At 43.8% G+C, this 25,876-nt stretch overlaps 1 protein-coding gene across 6 annotated transcripts in view; it reads right to left on the bottom strand.

The window, feature by feature from the left end:
• The window catches only part of arhgef10la (Rho guanine nucleotide exchange factor (GEF) 10-like a), a 197,378-nt gene that overhangs the window by 49,798 nt on the left and 121,704 nt on the right, over positions 1–25,876 (bottom strand). For all 6 annotated transcript variants that reach the window (XM_080728639.1, XM_080728636.1, XM_080728641.1 and 3 more), the window contains one exon: positions 17,884–18,005. In XM_080728639.1, the coding sequence (XP_080584765.1) occupies positions 17,884–18,005 (122 nt within the window). The remainder of the gene's footprint in view (positions 1–17,883; positions 18,006–25,876) is intronic.

Below are 25,876 nucleotides of genomic sequence, written 5' to 3'. Positions count from 1 at the left end.
TTTGTACCAATGGTTCCCAATCCTTTTAGCCCGTGACCCAAAATAGAAATTAGATGTTTGCCAGGGACACAAACTACAGCAGATCTCGTGACCCATACAAATGTGTCCGCGACCCACAAATGGGTCCCGACCCACAAATGGGTCCCGACCCACAGTTTAGGAACCAGTGGTACAGACGCTCAGCAAGCTGGATGCACCGTGGTGGATTCAAACCCCTAGACCAGGGGTCTTCAACAGGGGGTCCGGGACCCCAAGGGGGTCCTCAGAGTTACTGCAGGGGGGCCGCCAAATCCTTGTGTGATAGAATAATTATTTTAAATGAACAATTGAACCATCCCTATACTCTGAGAAGAACTTCAGCCAAAAATAGCAGATCTACAAGCTCTCAACGCCTCGCAAACAAATAGGTTTGGTGTAGAGGTAAAAAAGAGCAGAACAAGTACAGAGTGAAAGGTCAAGTTTACTAAGTATTGACGATTTATGATTTTAAGTGTGTGAAACAAGTCTAATCTATCTACAGTATGAAATCGATGGGAATCTCCATCACACGTTTATACAATATGTATGAGGGAGTCCCTGCTTCATCTCTCTCTCTGCTAAGGGGTCCTTGGCCTGAAAACGTTGAAGACCCCTGCCCTAGACTCTATACGGGTTGGACATCAGGTGCTTTACTCCTGCGCCTCCCGAGCAGCCTCTTTGTACTCTTTGAGTTAGTTTCTATGTTGTCCTTGTACTGTGAGCATGAATATGCACTGGGAATAAGCCGTTTCTGCACTTGCGTCACTAGGACAAATCATACACAGACACGCACACGCTCAAACACACACACTAAACTGCACAACCAAAAAACACACCTGCGAGCACACACTTGCCTTACATGCATGGCACGGCCAAACAGCTCTGCGGCTGTTCGCTGATTGTCCGTTTCCCCCAATATATCCTCTAATGAAATTAACACAAAAGGCAGGGACGATCAAAGTTGCCATGCATCTTTCATGTTATGATTTCATGAGCTAGATGTCACCCAGCCATTTTAAATTCCACTGGCGTCTATGTGCATAGATCAAAGGGCCAGCCACCTGCTGTGCACGCACGGTCTGCATTATGCTCAGAATTCTCAAAGTCGTTGGAAGACAATAAGATTAAACTATCTACCAGAGAGGAGACCGAATAGACAGATTGATGTCTTTCCCGTTTTCTTTTCAATTTAACTCTTGATTAGCTTGTAGCGGTTCCCTTGACTTCAGAGGTGGTCAGGACTTTGGGGCGAAACATATTGCTATCAGCTTAATATTAAAACTGGCTCAGGACATCTCCCTTCAATTTAATAACTACAGTCTTGTACAGTAACGATTCCCTGTCTCCTTGGGCTACGCCGCAGATTATATCAGCAATAAGTGGAATGAAGTCGGAGTGCTTTTGCATATTGCTCCTCGGAAGCCTCTGCCTGACATTGGCAGGACATCACAAACTTGACAAGAGATTTCCTTCCTCCTGCATGTCCTTCACACAGCTCCTCGGACGATTGCAACACACGCCTGGCTAATGTGATGCAAATTCTTCATGTCGCTCACTGCCCCCCACCTTGCACGCGCACGCACGCACGTGCAAGCACACACACACACGCGCACACACGCACACACGCACACACACACACACACACACACACACACACACTCACACTTACACTTTATCCTACAGCCATGGCAGCTCCCAGCGTGTCTGGATGAAAGCGATTGACTGCTCCAGTGTTAAAAGGTTCAAAAGAGGACTCCAGGCCAAGAGTATTATTCCTTTTCTTCTCTTTTTTTGTCTTCTTTTTTCTAGTGACAAGGCATTTGCATGAAGCTCCCAGACAAGCCTGGTGAGTGAGTCTCTGGCAATATCCATACCTACGTGAAGGACAGAAACGGACACCACTGTTGTGTTTACAGGGGTCCTAGATGGCAGAGGCGTGGAAGCGTCTGTCTGTAATCCTTTTGATCAGATGGCAAGAGAGCTCAGAACAAAAGGAGGGGTTCTGATGCCCACAGAGTCCGTGCCAAGTGGTCGTCATGGATACGGCTGCCAAGGAGGCACACACATCAAGGAGCACCACTCCACACCACCCCACCTGCCCCCCCGACCACCCCCTGAGTTTGAATCTGCCCCCAAAATCCTTGGAGCATAATTCTATTATGGCCCACTTGGCTCAACATGATACAAATAGCAATCCCGACTGTTTCCAAAGAAAAATACTAATCAGGTTGCTCTTGATCAAGTTTAACTATAGCCTTTCTCTCTCACGCCACACTATGAAATCCCCTCTTTCAGCCCACTATTTTAATATGGTAAGAGAGAGATTTGATTTATTATTTAAGTTATTTTCATTTTTTACCGCTAGAGTATTTAACTCAGAAGTTCAGTTGAGAGCCGTCTTTTATGGAGAGAGAACAGGCTAAATTAAGTAGCAAGATAATAAGAAAATGACAGCCAAATAACCAGAGGCAATGCAGAAAATAATATACACTTGAATTCAGAATACAAGAGAAAATCCAAAGTCACAATGCCAATTCACTTGTGAATTCTGATCACGGAAATATCAATTATAGCCTATCTAAGTCGCTTAACCTTGGGCACTTTCAACCTGGTGTCCCTTTTTTGGGTTAGTCATAGTGTAAATGAAAATGTTTTAAAAAATAACTAAAATAGAAGATCTACAAGTTCAAAATGTGTTGCGATGTTGTGACAGGCTACTTTTGCCACGTGGCTCGATCATACGACATATGACCGATTGTACAACAGTGGTTCTCAAAGTCAAATCAGTTAATATAGCATTACAAATGTGCTTAAGCATGTACTATTATATATAATTATACATTGTTATATACAAGCTCACAACGTGTTGTGATGCAAGCTTGTAGATCTGCTACTTTCCAAATCTTGAAAAACAACATTTTAACAACACACATCTTGTATCACCGTTCCCCTGGAACAAAATCTTTTCAGATGGGCTTCTCGTGAAAGTTTAGAGAACCACTGGCGTACACGATATAAAAGGCAGAAGAAAAGCCCTTCATAGGAAGTGTTGTGGTCCAGTCTGGCAGTCGTCCACGACTTGAAAACAAGCAGCAGGAAGAGCAACGGAGTAATTAGTGAAGCGGCACACATGAAGAGAACCAATCAACACAACACAACACGTAGCCAGGTACGTGCACACATAGACATCAAAGGGGGCTTGAGCCCCTGCCCTTTTAAGCCCTTATCAGAGTCTGAGGTGAAGAGTTATCACCTCGAACAGCTATCACCTCAACTTTTAGCTGATAAGCTATCACCTAAAATATGATGGCCAATGTGATGGCCATCATAGTCACAGACTCACGGTGAAGTTCTATCACCGCGCCTCTGTGCCTCTAAAAGCAGGGGGCACACTGATTGGTCTCGATCGACCAATCAGTGAACGGGGTGATGGGGAGATTTCTGAAGGTAAAAACAGAGGAGAGATGTCTAGGTCCGCGGTGATGGCTCTTCACCAAGGCTAATGACGTAATGTTGTAGTTTTCGGACTTTAAAAGACTACAATGCGGTGATAACCCATCACCGCGGACTACACTATGATAGGGCCATTACCCGTCTGTAAAAAGTGCCCTCTCCAGAACCATGAATGCAGTTTTTACCATGGTGGAAGAAATGCAAATGCCCTCTTTCCCTTTTTTGTTGAAAGAATTGCCCTCACTGTGTAGAAATCCATGCTGTACACCCATATCTCCAGTATTGCCTTTTTTATGCTGTTTAGTGTGGTATCAAGTACTGAAAATAGCTGACCTCCAAGCTCAAAACGCGTTGCAGCGCAACGCATTGTGAGCTTGGAGGTCTGCTATTTTTAATATTTTCACCACCTTTAGAAATGTCAGCCCCTGCCTCTCTAACATACTCTGCACGTCCCTGCACGTAGCCACAGAACCACTGAGAATTTGAGAAAGAGAGGAGAGAGAGAGAGATAGAGAGAGAGAGAGAGAGAGAGAGAGAGAGAGAGGGAGAGGGAGAGGAATGGACTAATTTGGTTTCCCTTTCAACAAATTGCCTATAACATTTCCACATTGGTGTATAATTGCTACAAAGGACAAATGTGCACAAATTAGTACCATTTGGAGATCGGTGGCCTTTCCCTTCTGCTTGCATAATGTGTTCCTTGCATTGCCGTCTTGACAAGTAAAGAGTACAGAGCATAAGCCCCGAGCCGTGGGGAAGAGGACAATGTCTTCCCAACACGTGACTTCCTGTAATTAGTATGTTAACTGTCACAGATACAGATCTGCCCCTTTTGCAGATGACCTGGCTGTCAGGCAGTGCACCCCGAGTATGCCTGTACACAGGCACCACACTGCACTCTATTGGCCAGGAGAGTAATGGAAATGAAGAGGATGGATACTGTATACAGTAGGAGGTGGAGGTGGTGTTAAGGAGGTGGTGTTAAGCAGTGGTTCTCAGAGTGGGGTCTGTGGACCCCCAGTGGTCACTGAGGGAGTTCCAGGGGGTTCGCAGCAACATTTTGGAAAAGTTTAGTTTCACTATTATTTCACCGGCTAGAAGTTAGCCCAATTAGAGAATGTCTATTGACTATTCAGATCATGGGTTTCACTCCTTCAGCATTTTCTCCGCACCTACATTATGGCAGTTGAAATATTCTGTACTAAATGTAAATCTTTTCTTATGGGGACCTAGCAAAAAGTATTTTCAAATGGGGGTCCATGGTCTAACAATTTTGGGATCCTTGACATGAAAATGTGTCATATGATAACCACTGATACAAAACATTCAACTAGCACAAGCAACTAAACATACATTACACAGATGACTCTAAATTAATTAATTTAGACCAATATTCAGCAGGAAAATAAAGACTACATAGTCACAGTAAGACTCTATGGACTCTGGCATTGTGTCAAGTAATTAAGGAATCTCTAATCCTTTTCCCCCATACATACTTCCAGAGTCTGAGTGTTCTTGTGTCACTATCAACCGTACACGTGTAAATCACAGTTAACTTGCTTCCCACAGACATCTTGCATATTCCCTTGCAGCATTGTAGAGGGGGAGGACATTTTATTAAAGTGCTCAACACGTCTCCTCTCACTGTGAGTGCCACCAGACAGCATCCCAACATAACCCATCACTTAAATTCAATACACTTGTCTATCGGCACTGCTTAGCATTGGCAGGCACCAAGATCCAGATCTACAGAGGATGAAAGCCATCTGACCCCGACACCCGTGCACTGCACACTCCTGGCACCTTAGCCCAAGGATGTTGGAAACTGTCACAACTCCCTCAGTCGTGTTCCCTTGAACACCGAAGCCTGACTTCTGCCCTGACCCCCGTGAGAAGGGGGCTCTTTGATCGGCCGTGTTAAGCAGTCAGAGCTTGTGCGCTGTCGTGCCCCCCCTGTACTGGTAACAGTGACAAGCTTGGTGTGGACTGAAGATTGTTTTTTTCCCCTTTTCGTTGCAGAGACAAACCCACATATACCAAACCTAGGCCACAGCAGCTCCAGTGAGAGGTCTGCTTAGATCTGGCTGTAGTCAGAGAAATCAGATTGACACTTCTTACTGCATTCACCATATATAATTTGAATGACAAACTCTTGAATGATTGGCTGACTCTCGCTAATATCTGCTCTGAAACGACTCAGGAAATGAAAGGGATGTAATACCTAATATGCTAATAGAAAACTGAGGGTACCTGAACATTATTTACATTTGAGGCATGGCTGATGTTCTTACCAAAAGCAGAAAAGAATAGTCTACATATTGTGCATGACCAATTGTCAGTATTAAAAGTAAAGATTGGATATCTATATTTAACCACATAAGTGTCCCTATTCTGGACATGTCATAATAGATGACTTCTGCAAAAACAGGCAAACGCAAGAAAGATCGCACCAGTGCAAAGTGAGCGGTGCTCACTTCACATGGTATCAAACACGACACATGTGCAATTGTGCATATCTCCTTATATGGGCTGTTCTGTCCGTGACATTAGTTATCTCCATACATGGAGTGCCGTACTCAAATGGACACTCATACATAGGGACCTACACACAAAGCCAGACGTAGAAGCGGTTAGCACCGCTCAAAAATACAGGATCACAACATTGGAGATGTTGGTCAAAGAAGCAACGTGCTAACATGTCCGCAGGTGAAGTGCACCTTCAAAGTGCCTTGATGAAGGCACTTTTGTATTGAACCTTTTCTTTATTTTTGAGTTGAAAATTAGATTTTAATCCACTGGAGGTTCAGGTCGCTACACGGCCGTCACACCTACGCCATGCTGATCCCACCAATATGTCCGAGTCATAGTGTTGGGGCTTTGTCAGAGTACCCGTCTGTCTGTGTCCTTTTTCTGCCCATATATGGAGATCTCTGTATCTGTCTGTCTACCGGTGTCCCTTTGATGCCCACGGAAATCCCTGATGTTATTAGTAAATATGCCCACACCCTGTATATTGGCATGCCCATATGTGGGCCTATTGGTTGGATCTGCGGTTCTGAACAACTGGATATCCTTATGCCCATACAGTATACGGAGATATCGGTCAGATCGGCGGTTCTGGACAAGCGCATATTCCGACTCCTCGGTTGCAAGCACCACGCTCCCTTGAGTTCTTGCCAATGCACTCTCCAACTTTGTTGTTGGTCCCAGATATCCACATGACCATATTATGTGCATGTCGGTCGGATCTGAGCTCTGGACAACCGGATCTCCATATATGCCTATATATGGGCATATCAGTTTGTTTGTGGTTACAGTATGTCTGAGTCATAGTGACATAACTATATATGGGCGTATCTGGTTTGTTTATGGTTATGTCTGAGTCAGAATATATACTGTATGCTGTGGCATCTGTTCTCCACAAATCAGAAAGGGGACTGAAAAGAGAAAGAAATGCCATTCAAAGAAGAACAAAGGGAGAGGGCAGATTGCCTAAGTTGAACACTTTACCCCCCAAAACTAGCAAGCACGAGGGGGGAAAAAAACGGAATAAATCATAAGACGGCATTGCATCGGGGAAAGGGCACCTTTTCCCTCCCTGCCCCTCTCTGGTTTTTTTATCCATATTTCATAGCTTAACATTGCGTCTGTGGTGTGCAACACACTCTATACACAGCCTTCAACACTGAGCCTCCCCCTTTCCTCATCCCCGGCTGCCACGGCTACGCTCGTAAATCAGTTGCGCACCAAACACGGCTATAAATAGAGCCGTCAACGCATTTTGCCACCGCCGGAGATGCTGCTCAACAAGCTCATTTTCTGCACCCCCAGTCACTTTCGTATATGGTCAGCTTGAACACGCAGGCCTAACTCCCTTATCGCTCCATCAGCAGGGCAGATATCATATAGAGAGACGGTGAGTAAGAGGAACACACACACACACACACACACACACACACACACACACACACACACACACACACACACACACACACACACACACACACACACACACACACACACACACACACACACACACACACACACACACACACACACACACACACACACACACACACACACACACACACACACACACACACACACACACACACATATCATGCCACTATGCCAGTAAACAAGCTCACACAATGACCCGGTCTGACGTGATTGAAGCAAATGACAGATACTGAATATGTCATCTGTGCAATGAATGTGTTTAATGGATTATCGATGTTAACTAAAAGGACTGCATTAGGTGAGAGATGGAGGAAACAGCCACTGCTGTTTTTTCTGAGCCGAGACATAAAAGCTAATCCTCTCAGAAAGACAAAGGAGGCTAACTCTTTTGCCGCCCAAACCTTTTTCCCAGTTTGTCATTCTGCACTTCAAAGCATACATGACAAAATCCCCAAAGGTATAAGAAGAGCTCTAGCATAGCAACCATATCCTCAACCCTGTTGTCGCCTAATACCTCATAAACAAAGTATGGGAGCATGTCCCCCGCACTATTTTGAAAGTCTTGGATCTTTTAAAGACCCTTGGAGTTGGAAGAGGTTGTTGGACAGGAAACATTTCATTGTAAAGGGAAAAAGCCAATTCTCTTATGAGCCAGATGGAAACGAGGCATCGAATGTGCACCCACTTAGAAATGACACACAAAGAAATGTGTCCTCTTCCAGAGATAAATGCATGCACATCATTTAAATTCTTCCAGTGCCACTGCCAACGTGGTAGGTGATTCTTGTGTCAGATTGCAGGGCATCATAAAGCCATCCACTGGTGCGGTCTCCAGGCTTCAGACTAGCATAGCCTGAAAGAAATGCTTGATGGAACAAAACATTGCTCAGCGACGCACTCCTTCAGCACCAGAAACCAACAGTGAGCAAATGTCATTTTCAATATTCTTGAAAAACACCTCCATTAACACCTCCATCTAATGCCATGGATACAAATGGCTGCATAAGTGGCCATTAGTGTGGGCACAATAGAGAGAGGGATATAATAGATATTCTGCATTTCCAACCTACAAGAAACAATTAAAACAATATGTTTTTCTTAACCCTGGTCAAAGCATTATACTGCTACTTGCTACTCTTCATTCTTAATGTCAGTCATGGCTTCATTGGCTTCAAGTTCCCTCTGGCGGTTGGATTTCCATCATTTCCACCTTTTAGAAATGTTACAAATCTCTCCTAATAAGCGATCCGCCTTGCTATCTCGCACCCTCCCTTTGGCCCGACTGCCAGACCTGCTCGGTTTCATCTCTCAGAATGAGGACGACCTAGAGAGATGGCAGTGAGGGCAGTGAACTGCCAAAACGCAGAGCCTTTGAACAACAAGGAACATCGCAATGTGGTGTGTCTATTAGTTACTGCAAGATGGTAGTGGCGGTAACCCGTTTTGTCTCTCTGAATTGGGTTGTGTATGTGTGTGTACTGTATGTGTGTCTGTTAGGGTGGTAACTGTAAGTGTATAGATGATAGTGGAAGAGGTAGAGAAAGAAGGGAGAAAGATACTCAGTCAGCCACTTACAGATCTCACTCAACAGAGTCTTGAGATAAGGTTTTATCTCCAGAGCCTAACGAGTTTGTCCAGTACTCCCTCTCCATCGAGTGGACGGGAGGGGCACAGTGTGCAGCCGGCAATGTGCTGAGCTCCCTTATTTGACCCTGTGTTGTTCATGCTATGCTGCTTTAGAACTTCATTTTCTGTAGGAAATATCTCCGGACCCGTAGGCCACATCTTTTTTTAATCTGACTGCCGCCCCCCTCCCTCCCTCCCTCCCTCCCTCCCTCTCTCCCTCCCTCCCTCCCTCTCCCCCTCCCTCTCAGTCTGTCTCTTACTTTAACTCCTCTTATTCTTTCTTTATTGCTCACTGAAACTCTGACTGCCAAGGAGAAACCATGGCAGAGCCGGAGAAAGAGATGTTCCACCGCTTTGGCACAGAGAGGCGTGTGTGTATCCCAGAGGCAGGGATGGAGACAGAGAGACAGACAGAGAGAGGGGGTGGTGGGAGGGTGTGGGCCGGGTATGGGGGGGGTTAAGCCCCTAACCAAAGTCTGCTCTGCATGAAGGACTTAAAGTTACTCCATTTAAGGCTACCTTCCCTTAAAAAGAGAAGAGCTTGTGCGTGTGTGTGTGTATGTGTGTGTGTGCGTGCGTGCGTGTGCATGTGTACAAACACAGTACCGGTATATGTACAGTATACATGTAATCTTCAGGTCTTTCAATCCCAGGTCTGTGTTCCTTCCTAGATAATTTTTTTGTGCCGTATTTTTTTGTGTACAGTACTGTAAGCATTGTACACCAGAGAGAGTGAAACAGATAGTTACAAAATGCATGAGGCGCGCGCACGCACACACACACACACACACACACACACACACACACACACACACACACACACACACACACACACACACACACACACACACACACACACACACACACACACACACACACACACACACACACACACACACACACACACACACAGAATACATACCCATCCCACTGTGTGCATTCACCTGGGCAACATTACTGACTGTCAAGTCCAGCTCAGTTCAGTATCTATACTGGTGAGAAAACAAGCCTGCTCGCGGTGACACTTAGCCTGCGTCTTGGGAAGAAAACAGCTGCGTGAAACGATATTTCCACAGCAAACCCCTATCGCTGACTGACGTGGCAGCCGTGCCCTTCGCTGGCTAGCTCAGGTGCTGCATTTGTTTGCGTTGGGAGTGGAGAATGTGAGCAAGTCCTCTGAGAGACGACCCTCTGAGGTCCCACTGCCTCCAAAATACATTAATTGACTTGGCTGAGTTTCTAGCCAGGTGTAGCAGACTTTAGCGGGATGCTCCAGAAGCCACACACGATCCTCTGGGAAATCCCCACGCACGCACAGCCAAACCAACACCACACCCACACCCCGCCAACCACTGCTCCTGCAGCATCTGAGGTACATATCGTTGCTGTCGGGCTGAAACTTATCTCCATATTACATATTTTAATGTATACTGTATATATTCTTTTAAATAATTAATGAATTATGAATGCCCCATTGAATGCCCCATTTTATACTTTGTTGTATGACAGTGTCATGCTAAAAGAGCAGATCTATAAGCTCATTACTCAAATTGCAATGCGCTGTTAGCTTGTAGATCTGCTATTTACATTATTATTACCGTAGGACAAGCCTAAAATGGTGATACCCGGTGTAAAGTGGTTAAGTCTGTAAAGAGCTTGTGACTGAATAATTACAATCCTAATAATACAAACTAGTAAGACGCCTCAGGGCGACATGCGACCTCGCAGGTCGCGCCAATTCTTGGCCATCTGGCCAGTGATGTATATCGGACCAGTTACCCATATGGAGATCCCTGGTACCCATACTGTATGGTACAGTACATCCCTTTTATGCCCATACTGTACATGGAGATCCCCGTCTGAACCAGCCACACAGATATGGGCTGTCTTCCTCCCTATATGGGCATTCCCATATGAAGTCCTGTTAGATATGGGCTTAATATTGATGACATCAGGGATCTCCATATATGGGCATAAAAGGGAATCTGTCACAACATACAATCCCTTTTATGCCCATACAGTACATGGAGATCCCTATCTGAACCAGCCACACAGATGGCCCATGTCTTGGCCATTTGGCCAGTGATGACATCAGGGATCTTCATATATGAGCATAAAAGGGATTCTGGGGAATACCCATATATGGACTTTTACATAGGTGATGTCACCTGTGATATCACCTGTGATGTCACAGTGATGTGTCAGGGGAACTACAGTGTCAGGCGTGACCAACAGACAGAGATACGCGGACAAAATGTGCCGGTTTTCATAGTAAACTTGCGACCTACGGTCACAATAATATATATATACATTGGAAAACAGCGTATGTTTTTTCCTATTCTTGAAAGGTAACAATTTTGAACAAGGTTTACACCCAACAGCGACAAGATGCCTCCTCATTTCCAGGATTTCAGCTTTTCTTTCTTTCTTCCAGACCGCCCCCCATTTGCTGGTCCACCTGGCGGGTAACCCTTTGGCTTAGGTGTGTAGGGCGTAATCTAATGTGGCAACATTGATTTATGCTAGGGTGTCCCACGGCCATTAAGATAATTGCATGATCACTTTATAACATCCTCCCTTGGTGGCCATGGTAATTTGGCTCTCAACCACCTCGCCCGGTAAGACCCATAACCACATTATAGCTCCAAATGTAGTTGGAAATATCATCTTTCAGCCAGCGCAAATTGATTTTATACCTTTTTCACTGACTCTTGAAACCCTTTTAGTCTGTCTCTCACCTGTACTGGCCATTTGATCTTGGGAAGGCTCCTAAGTCTTATCGATTAACATTCTTCAAACCAGTTATGAGCAGAGGCTTATGTCACCTTGTAATTCCCATTGTCTTGGTATTTTTGAGTGAGCTCCTTTTGAAGGCGTGTATTTTTAGCTGTTAGGGCAGAGCAGAGCAAGTGCACTTTGATTGCCTTCAATGCGAAATGGCTGTGTTTAATGGTGCTGTGATGTCATTCAAGGGAATTTCCATTAAAATAAAATGAAAAAGCCTTCAGTCACCACTATGATTGAATTGACTAAATTGAAATATTGCAAGGTTTGTTGCATGTGCAAACCAGTGAATGGGAAGGAGATTTTAGTGTGCCCCTCCTTATTAACCACTTAAATCGTTATACTTAGTTGACCAGAGTCCCCCCATGCCCATGGGTCTATACTTGGTCCTCTCCTTTTCCCCTCTACTTCAAATCTGTTCACCAGAAATAGCTGATCTATAAGCTTGTGGATGCTCTAGTTCAGGGCTACTCAACTTAGGAAGGCTCAGGGGCCACTCAGCAAAATACCAAGAGTCCAAAGGGCCGCAACCTAAAAATGACGGTCCTATTTTGGATGTTTACAATGATTTTGTAACAGGCTTCATGACAAGCTTAATAATTAAGTAAACACACAGAAAACAGCCACATTTCCATCTATATAAGCCAGGCCAAACCTCATGGAATGAAGACATTATCGAATTTGATCAAATTAGGCTTTATTCACAAAATGTGAAGTAAAAATTAACAGAACTGGTTCAATCGTTTTGTAACCGCCCCTGTGTCTGGGTATGCAAGGCTAGTGAACTTTGGCAATGTAAAGGTATGTTTTCTCATGCCAATAACGCTCCTTTTCATTAATAGGACGGATTTAAAATAAATAGACGTTTATACTTATTATTCAATCACTCAAACCCCAGCATCCCTATTCTTGGGGGACATTCACCAAAAATAGCCGATCTACAAGCTCACCACAAGATGCATTGGAGCTTGTAGATCGGCTAGTTTTGGTCAATCTCCTTCAATAAGCAGTTAGTTGTGTTTAAATTACAAAGCATCAAACTGTTTTACAGGTACAGTACAACTGGCTGAGTTGAACTTTACTTGAGTTATTTTTCCATAAAACAACAACTCTCAACCAAAAATAGCCGATCTACAAGCTCACAATGCATCTTGTGGTGAGCTTGTAGATCGGCTATTTTTGGTGAATGTCCCCCAAGAATAGGGATGCTGGGGTTTGAGTGATCATTGAATAATAAGTATAAACGTCTATTTATTTTAAATCCGTCCTATTAATGAAAAGGAGCGTTATTGGCATGAGAAAACTTCCCCATTTGGGGTACAAGCATAGTTCCCTGGCTGCTACGATCTGTTGGAATGTGTGTGTGCTGTGCACTGTATGTCGGTGCTGACTGGCGGAGCCGCGGAGGCAGAGACAAGCACAGACAAATATACGTCTTCACTAGCCTAAAACATGACGGTCGCGAGCGTTCATATCGCACGACCGTCATGCGTGGTTGTCTGCTGCAAAATCTCCGCAGATTTGTCTGTCTGACCGTCTCGTTGTACAATAGATCTAGTGTAGCCGCCGCGTAGCCGCCAGCATCTCCGCACTACTGTGTTCAGGCTGTGTTCTGTGCATTGACTGCAATCGCTTCCTGACTACGGAGTCCACCGAGGCTCAAACATCACCGCATTTTGCGTTGCGCGTTAACTTTGACAGGCTTAGAAAAATCATATTTTTATTGGTATTGCCATGACGGGCCGCACAGACAGGCGGCGCGGGCTGCATGCGGCCCACGGGCCGCGGGTTGAGTAGCGCTGCTCTAGTTCATGTGGTTAACGAGGGGCAATGTGATGCTGCCTATTCAAGATGACTATTCAAACAGACAACTTCAAGCAATTTACAAAGCTGGAAAGCATCTATGTACCTGGAAAGAGCATGTGGTATTTTATACCACTGATAAGTAGGTGCAGTGACTTTGATGATGACTGCAGCCCTGATTGTGATAAGGCAAGCTACTGTATATTGTAGATGACAGGTAGAGTGACAAAGGAGAGAGAGACTATATTCCATCAGTTACTCTCTTTTAGATGCCAGACATTGAATCAATTAATATTGATTCTAAAGATGACCTTTAGAATCAAAAAAAGATATGGACTATTTGGACAGTTTGGGACTTTTATGAATACATACTGTATGTACACTCTAGTCTACAGTACTCGACATGCAAATCATGGTCCTGTTTGACCTCAAAATTGCAGTGCCTGCTGATTTGCAAATGACACACCCTCTACTGCACCTCTCTTGCCACACCGATGCACGGCATGTGCCTTAAATACAAAACACATGCAGGCTGGGAAAACATACACAACTTTAAACTCCATTGTCAGTTCACAAATTTGCTGCATGTCCCACACCAATCTGTCTCCCCCAAAATATAGCCCATATTTTTACGTTGCTTCGGCAGATGCTAGGTTTGAAGTTTATTTTGTTACTTTGTTATTTAATATTTTCTCAGCACTCTATTTGTTTGACTTACCCTGTTTGTTGATTATGGTTCATGCCACTTTCTCCTATCTTGCACTTTGTAAAGTCACTCGAGATAAGAGTATCTGCTTAACGCCTATCTTTGCCCTTCTGGCTGTCTCTCTCTGCTACAGTATCTCTGCTAACGATCTAGATTTAACACTAAACTAAAAGTTAATATCCACTTCCATGGTTTGTTTCCAATCCTGACAAACAGAATTAGTTAACAGAAAAGGCCACCGCTGAAGGGAATAACGTTAATTGCATGTGTGTTTGATTCAGCTTCATTACAGATGATGATAAGTTAAAAATGATGGCCTACTGAAAAGTGATATGCCGGAGGCGCCCGCTGGCTTACTGGTCCAGGCGCATACCACATATCACATAGGCATTGCCACATAGGCATTGATGCCTGATGGCGTCGCCAATTCGATTCCCGATCCAGACGACCTTTGCCGCATGTCACTCCCCATCTCTCTCTCTCCCCATTTCCAGTCAGTCTACTGTCCTATCGAATAAAGGCATAAAAGTCCCAAAAAAAAAAGTTATATGCCATCTAAACTCCATTATTGCAATTTGCTTTACACTGGCATTGAGGAGTCGTTGGCCTCACTTCATTGGCTCCCTGTACATTTTAGAATTGATTTCATGATTATTTTATTTGTTTTTAAAGCACTAAATAGGCTGGCTCCGCTATATCTCTCTGAACTCCTGCACCCTTACACCCCAGTCGGAGCCCTGAGGACTTCTGACAAGCTTCTGTGTTCTTCTGTGTTGTTCCCAAAACCAGCCTTTGCTGCCACTGCCCCCAGGCTATATTTCTACGGCCGCATCATTGCTTGATACTATGGAAGATGATGAAAACATGACAGTGCATCACGTCTACTGTACCAGCCATGCAGAACATGTACATCCAGTGGAGTATAGGGAAGGAGGATAATCAATGATCCCAGTCCAGTGGTTCTCAAACATTTTCATTCCAAGGACTCCCATAATCCTCAGAGTTACAGACATGTAAGTTGCAATTTGCATGTCCGGTAAATGCTGTATAATTGACTGCTCAGGCTTGTTGATACTGCCTATTTGTATGGCCATTTAGTTTTTACATTATTCACATTTTGTTGTTTTACAAGTACAACTAAGAAATGTAATTGCCTATAATGCTGCTCTATAGGATATGTATGTATGTGTAAACACAAGTTAATTGTGCAAGAGATGTGTTAAGAGCTGTCCATGCTGGAACACCAGCATATGACAAAACAACATATGACAAACACCAGCATTCAGCCGTGGTTTGAAAAGTATAAATAAAAATAATTATAACTGCTTGTGTTTGTGGGGACAAAAACAGACCTTTTTAATTAAATGTTAGTTCAAGGAAAGTTCATTTTGAACTCGTGTTCAGAAGGTAAGGTAAGAGCCACAGTTACTTTGCTAACGCAGGTTACCACAGCAACATTTTAGGCACAGAATTCTCCCTTTAACACTTAAAGGGAGAATGAACATAAAATTTAACAACAAGGTCTGTACTGCAATTTCATGTTCATCCACTGTACCACTGATCTATGCTTAACTGTGGCCTCTTCTCCTCTCTTTCCCTGCGAGCTCTCTTGGTGAAATACAGTCAAGCAGAGTCAGTACAGAGACTTTGGGTCAAGTACAGTATTTAGTGGCTACTGTAATTTAGATAATGAGATCTTTTTAGCAAAGCCAGTAGCTGCATAAAAAATATTTTGAGGCTAAACAAGTCTTAACTCAGCCTGAGTGGTGAGTACTTGCTTAAACATTCAGAGACTCAATTCTATTGCGCTGTGACCCTCTACTGTAAGTATGAAAGGCATTTTGCTGTCTTCTGTAGTCTCACAGCAGCCAGGCTCAGTGGACCAATTTACCAGTGCCAGGAGTCAGCCATGAGCCCAGGATTCTAGAAAGGACAACGTATAGAGAGGATGCAGCCAGTGATGAAGAAGAAGCTCTTATAACAGCATGTTTTAAGTGAAATCAATCAATGGTAGAGAACCCCAAAACACCCCAGTGGGCTAGTCTGATACATTAAAACCTCCGGCCTGAAAATGAGTCCCACTCCAGCCCTGTTCAGAGACCTGCAGTTCACCTAACGTCAGGCACGTGCACACATAGACATCAAAGGGGGCTTGAGCCCCTGCCCTTTTATCGGTCTGTAAAAAGTGCAGACCATGAATGTAGTTTTTACTATGGTGAAAGAAATGCAAATGCCCTCTTTCCATGCCATACCTGAAGGCAGCATTCAAGAGAATTGCCTGGTTCAAACTCTCCCGAACTTTAATGCAGCATCTATTGTTGAAACTTGAAAGAATTACCCTCTCTGTGTAGAAACTGACTTGATTTTGCTAGCACCGAAAATGCTATTTTCGACGTTTTCACCAAAAGGCCCCTTTAGAAATGTCAGCCCCTGCCTCTCTAACATTCTCTGCAAGTCCCTGCCTAACGTGGTGTCATATTAGGATTAGCTGGTGACAGCAGAAAGTGAAGAACAGGGTCACGGCCTGTCACTATCCTATCCTATCCTATTCCATGCCCCGCCCCTCTCCATCATCGTCCTCCTCTACACAATCTAATATTAGTGAAAATACTTCTAACCCTTGTCTTAGCTCACAGCTTATAGACACTGAAGACTTCAATGTATAGCAATTCTCAAGTACCGGCTCCCCGCCTGACAAAATATTTCTTAAATGGCTGTGACATTTTCCACTTTTTTTTTATTATTGGTTGCTGGTGATGTCGCTGAAATACAGAAGGAATTGAGGCTGGTTGTTATCCAGACACCTTATATTAAGATGTATAATGAGCGTCACCCAATGGAGGCAATGCTCCCCTGACGAGACTGACTGCAGTGTGGAAATAGCTGACAGGTTTATGCTCAGTGTATTTGATTCATTTCCTGGCCCGAGATGTTTGACTGTCACCCAAGTCCAGCGGTAGCCTACTGTCTCCTGTACTGATATACTCTAACAGACGCTGACACCACATGACACAGCTACAGTATGTGAGTCGGGCAGACAGATTGAATGCATCCCTATTTGAAAAAAGTGTGCAAGCAGTGCAGCGAGAGAGAACCACCAACTTTATGCAAAATAGTGCTTTTTTTTAAGAGGTTGGTGCAGAGCAGGTTTTTGTTCCCATCAACCATTTCCTGCATACCAATTCCGAAACACCACACTCAAAAGGAACTCTGTACATTTTTTTATAAAGTTGTGTAAAGAACAACATACCAGTACATCTCATTTCCATTACACATTATGATTGAAATTTGATTGTTATATCTTCAGGAGAGATAGACAGATAGATCAGAACGGGAGGATATTACTTGCAAGACTTGAATCCATTTAACTGTTAGGTTGGTGTCTACGTTGTAAGCATATTAAATGGTCTTTTAATTATTGTTTTGTGTCCTTAGTTGCCCTGTAAAGCCACTTGTGACAAACCAATTTTAAAGCAATTTACAACAATATTCAGCCCGACATTTTTGACGGATCTGACAGTCACTGCACTTACTTTCCTGTCGGGAGATTTTGTGGCGAAGACAGGCATGCGACAGGAAAGCAGAGGACACCAGAACGGGGCCATAGTCTTCCCGTTATCGTCTCCACAGAACCAGCCAGGTGTATTCTCCTCCCCTGCAAAACAAAACATAATTTTTTTATATGTTTTCATTTTCCTCTCGCAGCCTTTAAAAACGTGTTGACAGCGTGTATCCCCACTCCCCAGAATGGTGCCTGACTGTGAGGTCTCGTATGAACGATTACAAAACTGCACAAAATAATCAGGGAGACAGTTCACTGCCCCGAGGTATGAAATATGAATAGTGTTATTAGCATGTGTGCATAATGATCAGTCAGAGGATTATTCCCTGTCGTGGGAGGTGAGGCCAGGAACTGCCAACGCACGGCATCAACAGTGATTATGCCTCTACTTAATCAACAGCAACAGTCAATCCCAGCGGGGGGGGGGGGGGGGAGATAAATAAATAAACAAACACGACTGCTGGATTCCAGCTGTAATAAAGAATAGATTTCGGCTGGCACATTCACCATCTTGTTGGGTTACTATAGCTCAAAGCCCTTACAACAGGTGCACTCTCTGACTAGGCACTGTGTAAATCTGCCAAAGTGCTCCCATTATGTAATTTCATAATTTTCAATTGCAACTCGCGTAAACTACATAGCGCATGCAATCAAACAGCTTGTTTTAATTTACTCCCCAGGTCTTTCTGAATATGCTAAATTGCAATAAGCCACAGCCTATACCTGTAGTTTCATTCAAAAGCAATATCCTCCCAGACGTAAAAGCCCCATTTAGTTTGAAAAGTGCGCACACAGCACAGTTTACTTGACAAGCAAATGTTGTTTACTTGCTTGTTTCTGTAGTGAGCAGGTATACAACTCACCTAAGGGCCAATTAGATGGGCTTACATTGACCTACAATACAACCTCAATAGTTATAAAATAGCTTTCAGTTAGCTGTCCTACCACTGAAATGCAAAGACATTCTGCTGGCTAATCAGTGCTAAGTAGTTGTAGAATTAGAGCAATTGCCCCCTCTTAAGCAATACAGCTACTGACCTTACATACAGTATAGCTGCATTTCCGTATCATCAAAAAATACATATAACAGCCAGGCCGATCTGAGAAATTCAGGGCAGAGGTTCTGCTCTGGCATCTAGGGAGTGTGCATGCACAGTTTCGCTGCGATCGGCCCAATGGTGCCGGAGATTAGCTGGTCACAGACAGACAGACAGACACAGGGTGCAAAACATAGTCTCTGCCACTGGAACACTTAGGTGAGAGTGAAGTAATTCAAGGTAATTTTCAAGCCATTCCAAAACTGGGATATTGAAAAGGCTACGTCCAATTGATCAACAATATGTACAGTAGTTAATCTCATGTGGAGTGCTATGAGTAATAAGACTCAGCTGCAGTGCTATGTTGAAGTCTGGGCAGTCACATAATTATACATTTGTAAATCATTCAGTCAAACTGGTTAATTAAAACATTTTTTGTAGGTGGCCTCTATGCCTACTGTCTATGAGTGAGTCTCTGCCGAGCTGCAGAGAAGTGTCAGGGTCACTCATTAAAAGACTTTTAATTGAGGGCAGATTGCCAGTAACTGCTCCAGGTGGGCAGGCACATCCCCTGCTTTCCTTTACACCTGAGCACTCAGCAACTTTCTGCAGCAAATTATTTGATTAGCATACGTAATGCTCCCGCCTGGCACACGTTGACAGTGTTATTTGCGGGTCAGTGGAAGACATCCACCAGGCAGACTACATTAAAACAACTGAAAGTACCTCTGCACGTGGCGGGACTCAAAATAACAAGCAAGATAGAGGGAGACAGCCAGGGAGAGAGAGACAGACAGGGAGAGAGAGACAGACAGGGGAGAATAGAGACAGGGAATCACAGAGAGATAGAGAGGAGAAGTGGTTGTCTCAGAGAACACAAATTGGCGTCAACCTTCAGCCTTCGCATTGTATTAATGATGATAAATAATGGAGGACAAAATGAATGGTAAGCACAGATAGCAGAGACAGACATATAGGGTGTCACTCACAACACCCACACAAATACTGTAAACACATGTGCACAAACACAGGTGCACAATCACATGCTGTACAGTACAGTACAGTACAGTACAGTACAGTATGTACACAGAAACAATTTCACAGATTCCAATACAGACACACACACATGCCCCATCAATCCCAAGCGTGTGCCCACGTTCTTGCACGCAAGCACGCACGTACACACACACTTACACGAACAATAAAAAGAATGAATAGGACAGCTCATATTTCTCACAGGAAAACACAACAAGCCAGGTCGCTGGATTGTGCGTCGTGCCACCCGATTTGAGTGGCCACATCCTCAGAGACATCATTCTCCTCTTGATTGATTCACATTCTTCATCTTGCCGAGGGCATTGTATGCATGGATAATGTTTGTCAAGGTAAACAAACAACAATTCCTTCTACGGAGGCTGAATGCCAGCCAGGAGAAGGGATGGCTAAGGCAGTGATGAGGACACGACCCCTCATTGGAGACGGAGTCTCGCAGCCAGAGGCAGCGCTGGCGGGGAAGGAACATGAGTGTCTGCAGTGGTGGGTGAGCCGTGTTTCACCTCAGGGGATCCAAAACCTTTTCAGCTCCAGACCCAAAAGATACATTTTGCGGTCTCCCCGGGACCCAAAAACATAAATACATAAATCACACCCAGTGTGAAGTGAGCGGTGCTGTTTATGAATTCATTTCCTGTGAAGCGTGGTCAATGTGACCATGGGCGAACAAACAAGACACCAATTATTGACCAATCACAGTCCGGACAGACTCCGGACAAACAAAGCCAGATGTAGGAGCAATTAGCAAAAATTTGCAAAAATCATGAATTAACCACTTAAGCCCAATTTAATAGGGGGAAATAACCAACCTACACGTTTCAGAGATTGTAGATTATTATTTTTTAAACTTTTTCTTCTTATTATTTGAATTATTTAGAACATGTTTTGAAATAATTGTTAAAAAGAAATGGGAAACAAATTTACTCACAACCCTCTTTTTACCTCTACGCCACACAGAGAACACATAAGAAACCACTCAAAAACTAAACCCTCTATACAAAGACTTGGGCGGAAATAGCACCAAACTGCTATATTTGGTGTAAATGGGAAAAGGCCAGGCATGCTGGGAGGCACTGACTCCAAACTAGAAATGTTGCTCTGGATAGGAGAGTCTAGTAAAGGACAACTCCAGACTAAATAACATCTAGGCTCATTGTCCTACTTATATTGATCCCAAATGACTGTCTATTAGGGGTCTATTAGGCAGAAATGGCCCTGTCGTCCAGTTTCCCCAGCAGAACCCAGCAGCCCTCATAGCATAGAGTGGAGCCCATAAGCCTATCGCTTTTACACTATTTGTTGCGTTGATTTTCGTGTGGGCCAAACTAAGGCATGGATGTGTTTGTAATGACAACTAGTAACACATTCATGACCACAACAAATAGTGTAAAAGCTTATGGGCTCCACTCTATGCTATAAGAGGGCCTCTGGGTTCTGCTAGTAGGAAAATGAGCCTAGATGTCATTTAGTGTGGAGTTGTCCTTTAAATCAGAATTCCGAGTGCTTTTCTTACGGTAATCTGTTGTTATTCCATCCATTAACCAGTGGTAAAGGCAAAAAAAAAGTCAAATTCTAGCGAGTTATCTCTGACCGGAGGGGTTGGGATCTAGCGTCCGTTCGCATTTTTGCAGCAGCCCATTATTGACAACACTCTGTGGAGATGTCTACGCCATTATGAAGGACAGATCTAAACAAGAAAAAGGAATAGTCGAGCGATACAAATAAGCGATTTAGCGTAAAATCTCACCACTCGTGGTTGGAGCTGCAGAGGACTCGAGATTAAAAAATAATAATAATAAAACAGTACCAATCGTTCAGGAATATCATATCACATCAGATTAACGTAATAAAACAGCTAGTCTGGAATTCTCCTTTAAATGCCTAAATTGTAAAATGCCATTTGTAAGCAATCTTTAAAAATGTTCCTTGCTACACATTTTCAGTGATATTAATTAGCATAATAACTCATTAGCAATTAATTTAGCAGCAATTTTAATTAAAGAGAAACACCGGTTGCTACAAGGTGAGGGCCAGGGGTCATCTCCATCTACTTTGTCACTGAAAGCTAAATCATTCAAGAGAAGGGAAAAAACGAAGGCTGTGGAAGGTTAGAATAATGAAGTAGCGGGAGCATTTAGTTTGTTGCTTTCTTTATTCCGATCATGCACGTGTTTCAAGTCTTTCACTGATTAAGATTAATTTGCAGAGCATGGCGTTCTATCAACCCCGGTGACACAAAGGGCAAACTTATAGACTAATTAAATACACCAGTGCAATTGATATTTCCCTTTGATCAATGTGTGAATCTGCGATCTGTTAATTAAAATCTGTGATAATGTTTACTCATCATAAACATTTTCCATGTTTGAGCGTGGTGAGATATGGAAATAAATCTATCCCAGCACATAGCACAGAGTGAGTGAATGCCATTTTCTGGTGGCTTACTTTCCGCTGTTTTTTTTTATGACAAGCTGCAGCAAAATAATGGTTACCAGAGCACAGTGACCGAGTAAGCACACTGTCTGGCTAATGGCAGCGAGAGATGCAATCACTGCAGTTCCTCTCAACAAGTTTGCTATAAGGATGATGTCTTTTTGTAGGTCAACCAGGAAGTCAGTCCTTGCCATGGATTCCCACAGAGGATTTTCAATGGAAGCTTTGCATTGGATCTTGAATCAATAATGAAAATGATGATGTAGCAAACATAGGCTTATGATATTAACGCAAGATAATAAAAATCAACACATCCTTTTCACAATGTTTAACCACATACAGTATGCAATTAAAAGAATAGTAATATTGATGAAAACAAAAAATAAAACTTTCATATACGGTAAAAAGTATTGAAAACCTGGCATGGCAAGCCATAGGAAACTCACCTATGGTATTCTTCTGTCTACACATACGTCATGTCTTAGTATGAGCGAATAGGGGAAGGGGATAAACGTCACATGATTCCCTTGAAAGCTGTGTGTTGTACACCCAGAGAAGCAAAGGCGGATTCGGCCAAGCCCCAAAATACCCGTACTGTATACAGGTATGTGTCTCAAAGAATTTGGACTACAAACTGTAGCACACCATTGCTGCAAAGCAAGATGAAGCACAAATATTCTTCCCCAACTTCAGGACCCCCATTCCCCAGCTTCACTTCGCACTTAGTCTCCCACCTGTGCACGCTTTGCAGCAGTGTGTGAGCGCATTATCACACAGTGGATTAAGATGGTGCGTGTCGGAGTGTGTGTGTGCCAGAAACTGTCGGCTCCGCACTCCACTCGTCTATTGATCTGTGTGCTGGGGAAGGAGGGCACACTTAGCGGTGTAACCGCAGGCTACAGCCCCCTTGCCCGCCCTCTGCTCCCTGCGGTGGGACTGATTGCTTGTCTCAATCATTCCTTTCAACACCCTCCCCACGAACACACACACACACACACACACACACACACACACACACACACACACACACACACACACACACACACACACACACACACACACACACACACACACACACACACACACACACACACACACACACACACACACACACACACACACACACACGTTACATAGATAGACACACATGTCCATACACACAAATCTCCTCCGCTTCTGTTTCCAACCTCTCATTATTTTGCATCTCTTCTTCTTCGACTTACTCCTCCTAATCTTCTGCATCTTGTGAGGGCTGTCAATCTCAGCAGCCTTAACCTGGTCTGATAGGCTTGGGATCACGTCCAGGGTAAGAAGCAATTAATATTCTTCAGCAAGAAATCCCCATTAATTAGGCAATGCCTCTGGCTATTTCACAAAGACCCTTCTCAAACAGTAGGACCACTCAGGGAAAGCATAAAAGATGCAGTCCATGCCGGGTTATTAATGGACCTGGAGGCTCCCGGTGAAGCACCACAGTGAGGTAATTCTCACTTTCTATTTCAAGGCCCCATAACTACCCCACATGTGGTTGCAAAGTGACAAATGTTGTTTACTAGAGACACATCTCCGGCTCGCCATTTTACATCATGTAAAAAGCCTCTACCACTAAAGCAGCCCAGTATCATCCAGCTTTTATATAACTATCTCAATACGTATCTTTTTAAAGTTGCACTTGCCGAAATGTTGCAGGTATGCTCAAGGCACAAACAGGGCCTGGAAAATCTCAAGGTATTAACAAGACAGATATTGTATTGGATGTATGGGATGCAGAGGGTTTGTGGCAAGATCTACAACCAGGCTCTTTGCAGACCTGGGAATTAGATGCCAAAGCCAGCGGTCAGCCATCAAAGCTGCATCGGAGGCAGCCGAAAGAAGCAGCCAGTGGCTTTTTATGAGGAGGAAAGACCCCTGCTGGGCCCCAAAGTAAGCTAGATAGCGTTCTTATAGGTATATAAGATTTTTTCTTTGTTCTGGATTGATATCTCTATGCAGTTGATGTATTGATGCTGATTGAGTCCCATGAGGAGTGATAGCTATATCCATAAGATAAACGCAGCTCTCATGACTAATCACATTGAGTGTTGTATTGCTTATTGCCTATTGTATTGCTTATTTCTTCTTGTATTGCCTATTGCTTATTGTATTGCTTATTGCTTGTTGTGGGTCGCTTTGGATTGGGAGCTTCCAGTCTGGGCATCGAGCTTCTGCTAAATGCCTAAACTGGAGCCAGGAGGTATGCGGTCAGCCTATAGGCTTGACTCAGGGAAAAGGACGCCCCTGCCTTGCACAGTCCCATGAGGAGAAGTCTGCCATCCATAAGATGAACGATACTCTCATGACTAATTGGAAATGACGCAAGTTCAGGGACTGATCAACCTGAGCTGGCCGCCTCCGGAGAGGGTGTATAGTGTATAATGGCCGAAACAAACACCCTAAGACCCGGAGGAACACTACTGATGATGCGTCCTAGACTAAAACCTAACCCCCCCACCCACACACACACACACACACACACACACACACACACACACACTCTCACGCATGTGCCTGCACAAAGGAAATTAACATCTTATCCTGTGTTTTGTAAAACCAAAATTGTACTATCTCCAAATTTCAAATTTGTAAATTTAGTAAAGTAAAGCACTGCTTCATCATATGGCCATCGCACAAAATGGTGCGAGGCGTTGTGTGCTTGTAGATCAGCTGTTTTCACTAGTTTAAATCATTTTAAAAATTATAAATACAAAACAAACGGTTTTGGACAAGGTTTCGTCTTGTTCTACATGAGCGAAGGAGGACTTAAGAAAGGCCTCCAGCTGTAGCAAAAAATCCATAACAGAATCTGTGTTGTTTATTTCTTTTTTGTAGTTCATTATTTTCTTGACCGGAGCTCCTCCACACACATATTCAAACGTACCCCCAGCCACCAGCCATCAGTCATATTGGATTAACATTGCCAAGCCATATAATTGTGTTCCTCTAAATGGAGGTAATAGAATAAACGATGGTGTGAAGCTGAGTTTCGGGGGTGTCTATCCACTCACTAAATCATGCATAAGGACATTTGCTATGGGGTGTCCACATTCTGGAGAACGACACCTATTTTCAAGACGAACAGGGGGCCATGGTTGGGTGGGTTTGAAATGTTGTTTCACCCCCGACGGGGTGCACAGCAGGCCTGCTCCACTGCCTGCGATGACGTGATACAGGCCAAGCATGAAATTAAATCAACAACTCCCTTATTGTAATTACATTTGGTTAAATGGGAAGGCAAAGTGTGGGTGTAATGCAATTAACATGTAATTGCCATCCTGGCCAGGTTGGTGCCGATCTATTCCCACAGGAAGTCAAGAAAGAAAGACATTTCTCTGCCATTTCCCTGCTTGGCGTTTGAATGAGTGATGGAGATGTGTGCCAAATGTGTCACATTGAGGGTGTTTA

Source organism: Nannobrachium achirus, assembly GCF_963921795.1.
Source record: "Nannobrachium achirus genome assembly, chromosome: 6".
In the NCBI taxonomy this organism is placed as follows: domain Eukaryota; kingdom Metazoa; phylum Chordata; class Actinopteri; order Myctophiformes; family Myctophidae; genus Nannobrachium; species Nannobrachium achirus.
Note: the sequence above shows the minus strand (reverse complement) of the source record. Positions and strands in the feature narration are given on the sequence as shown.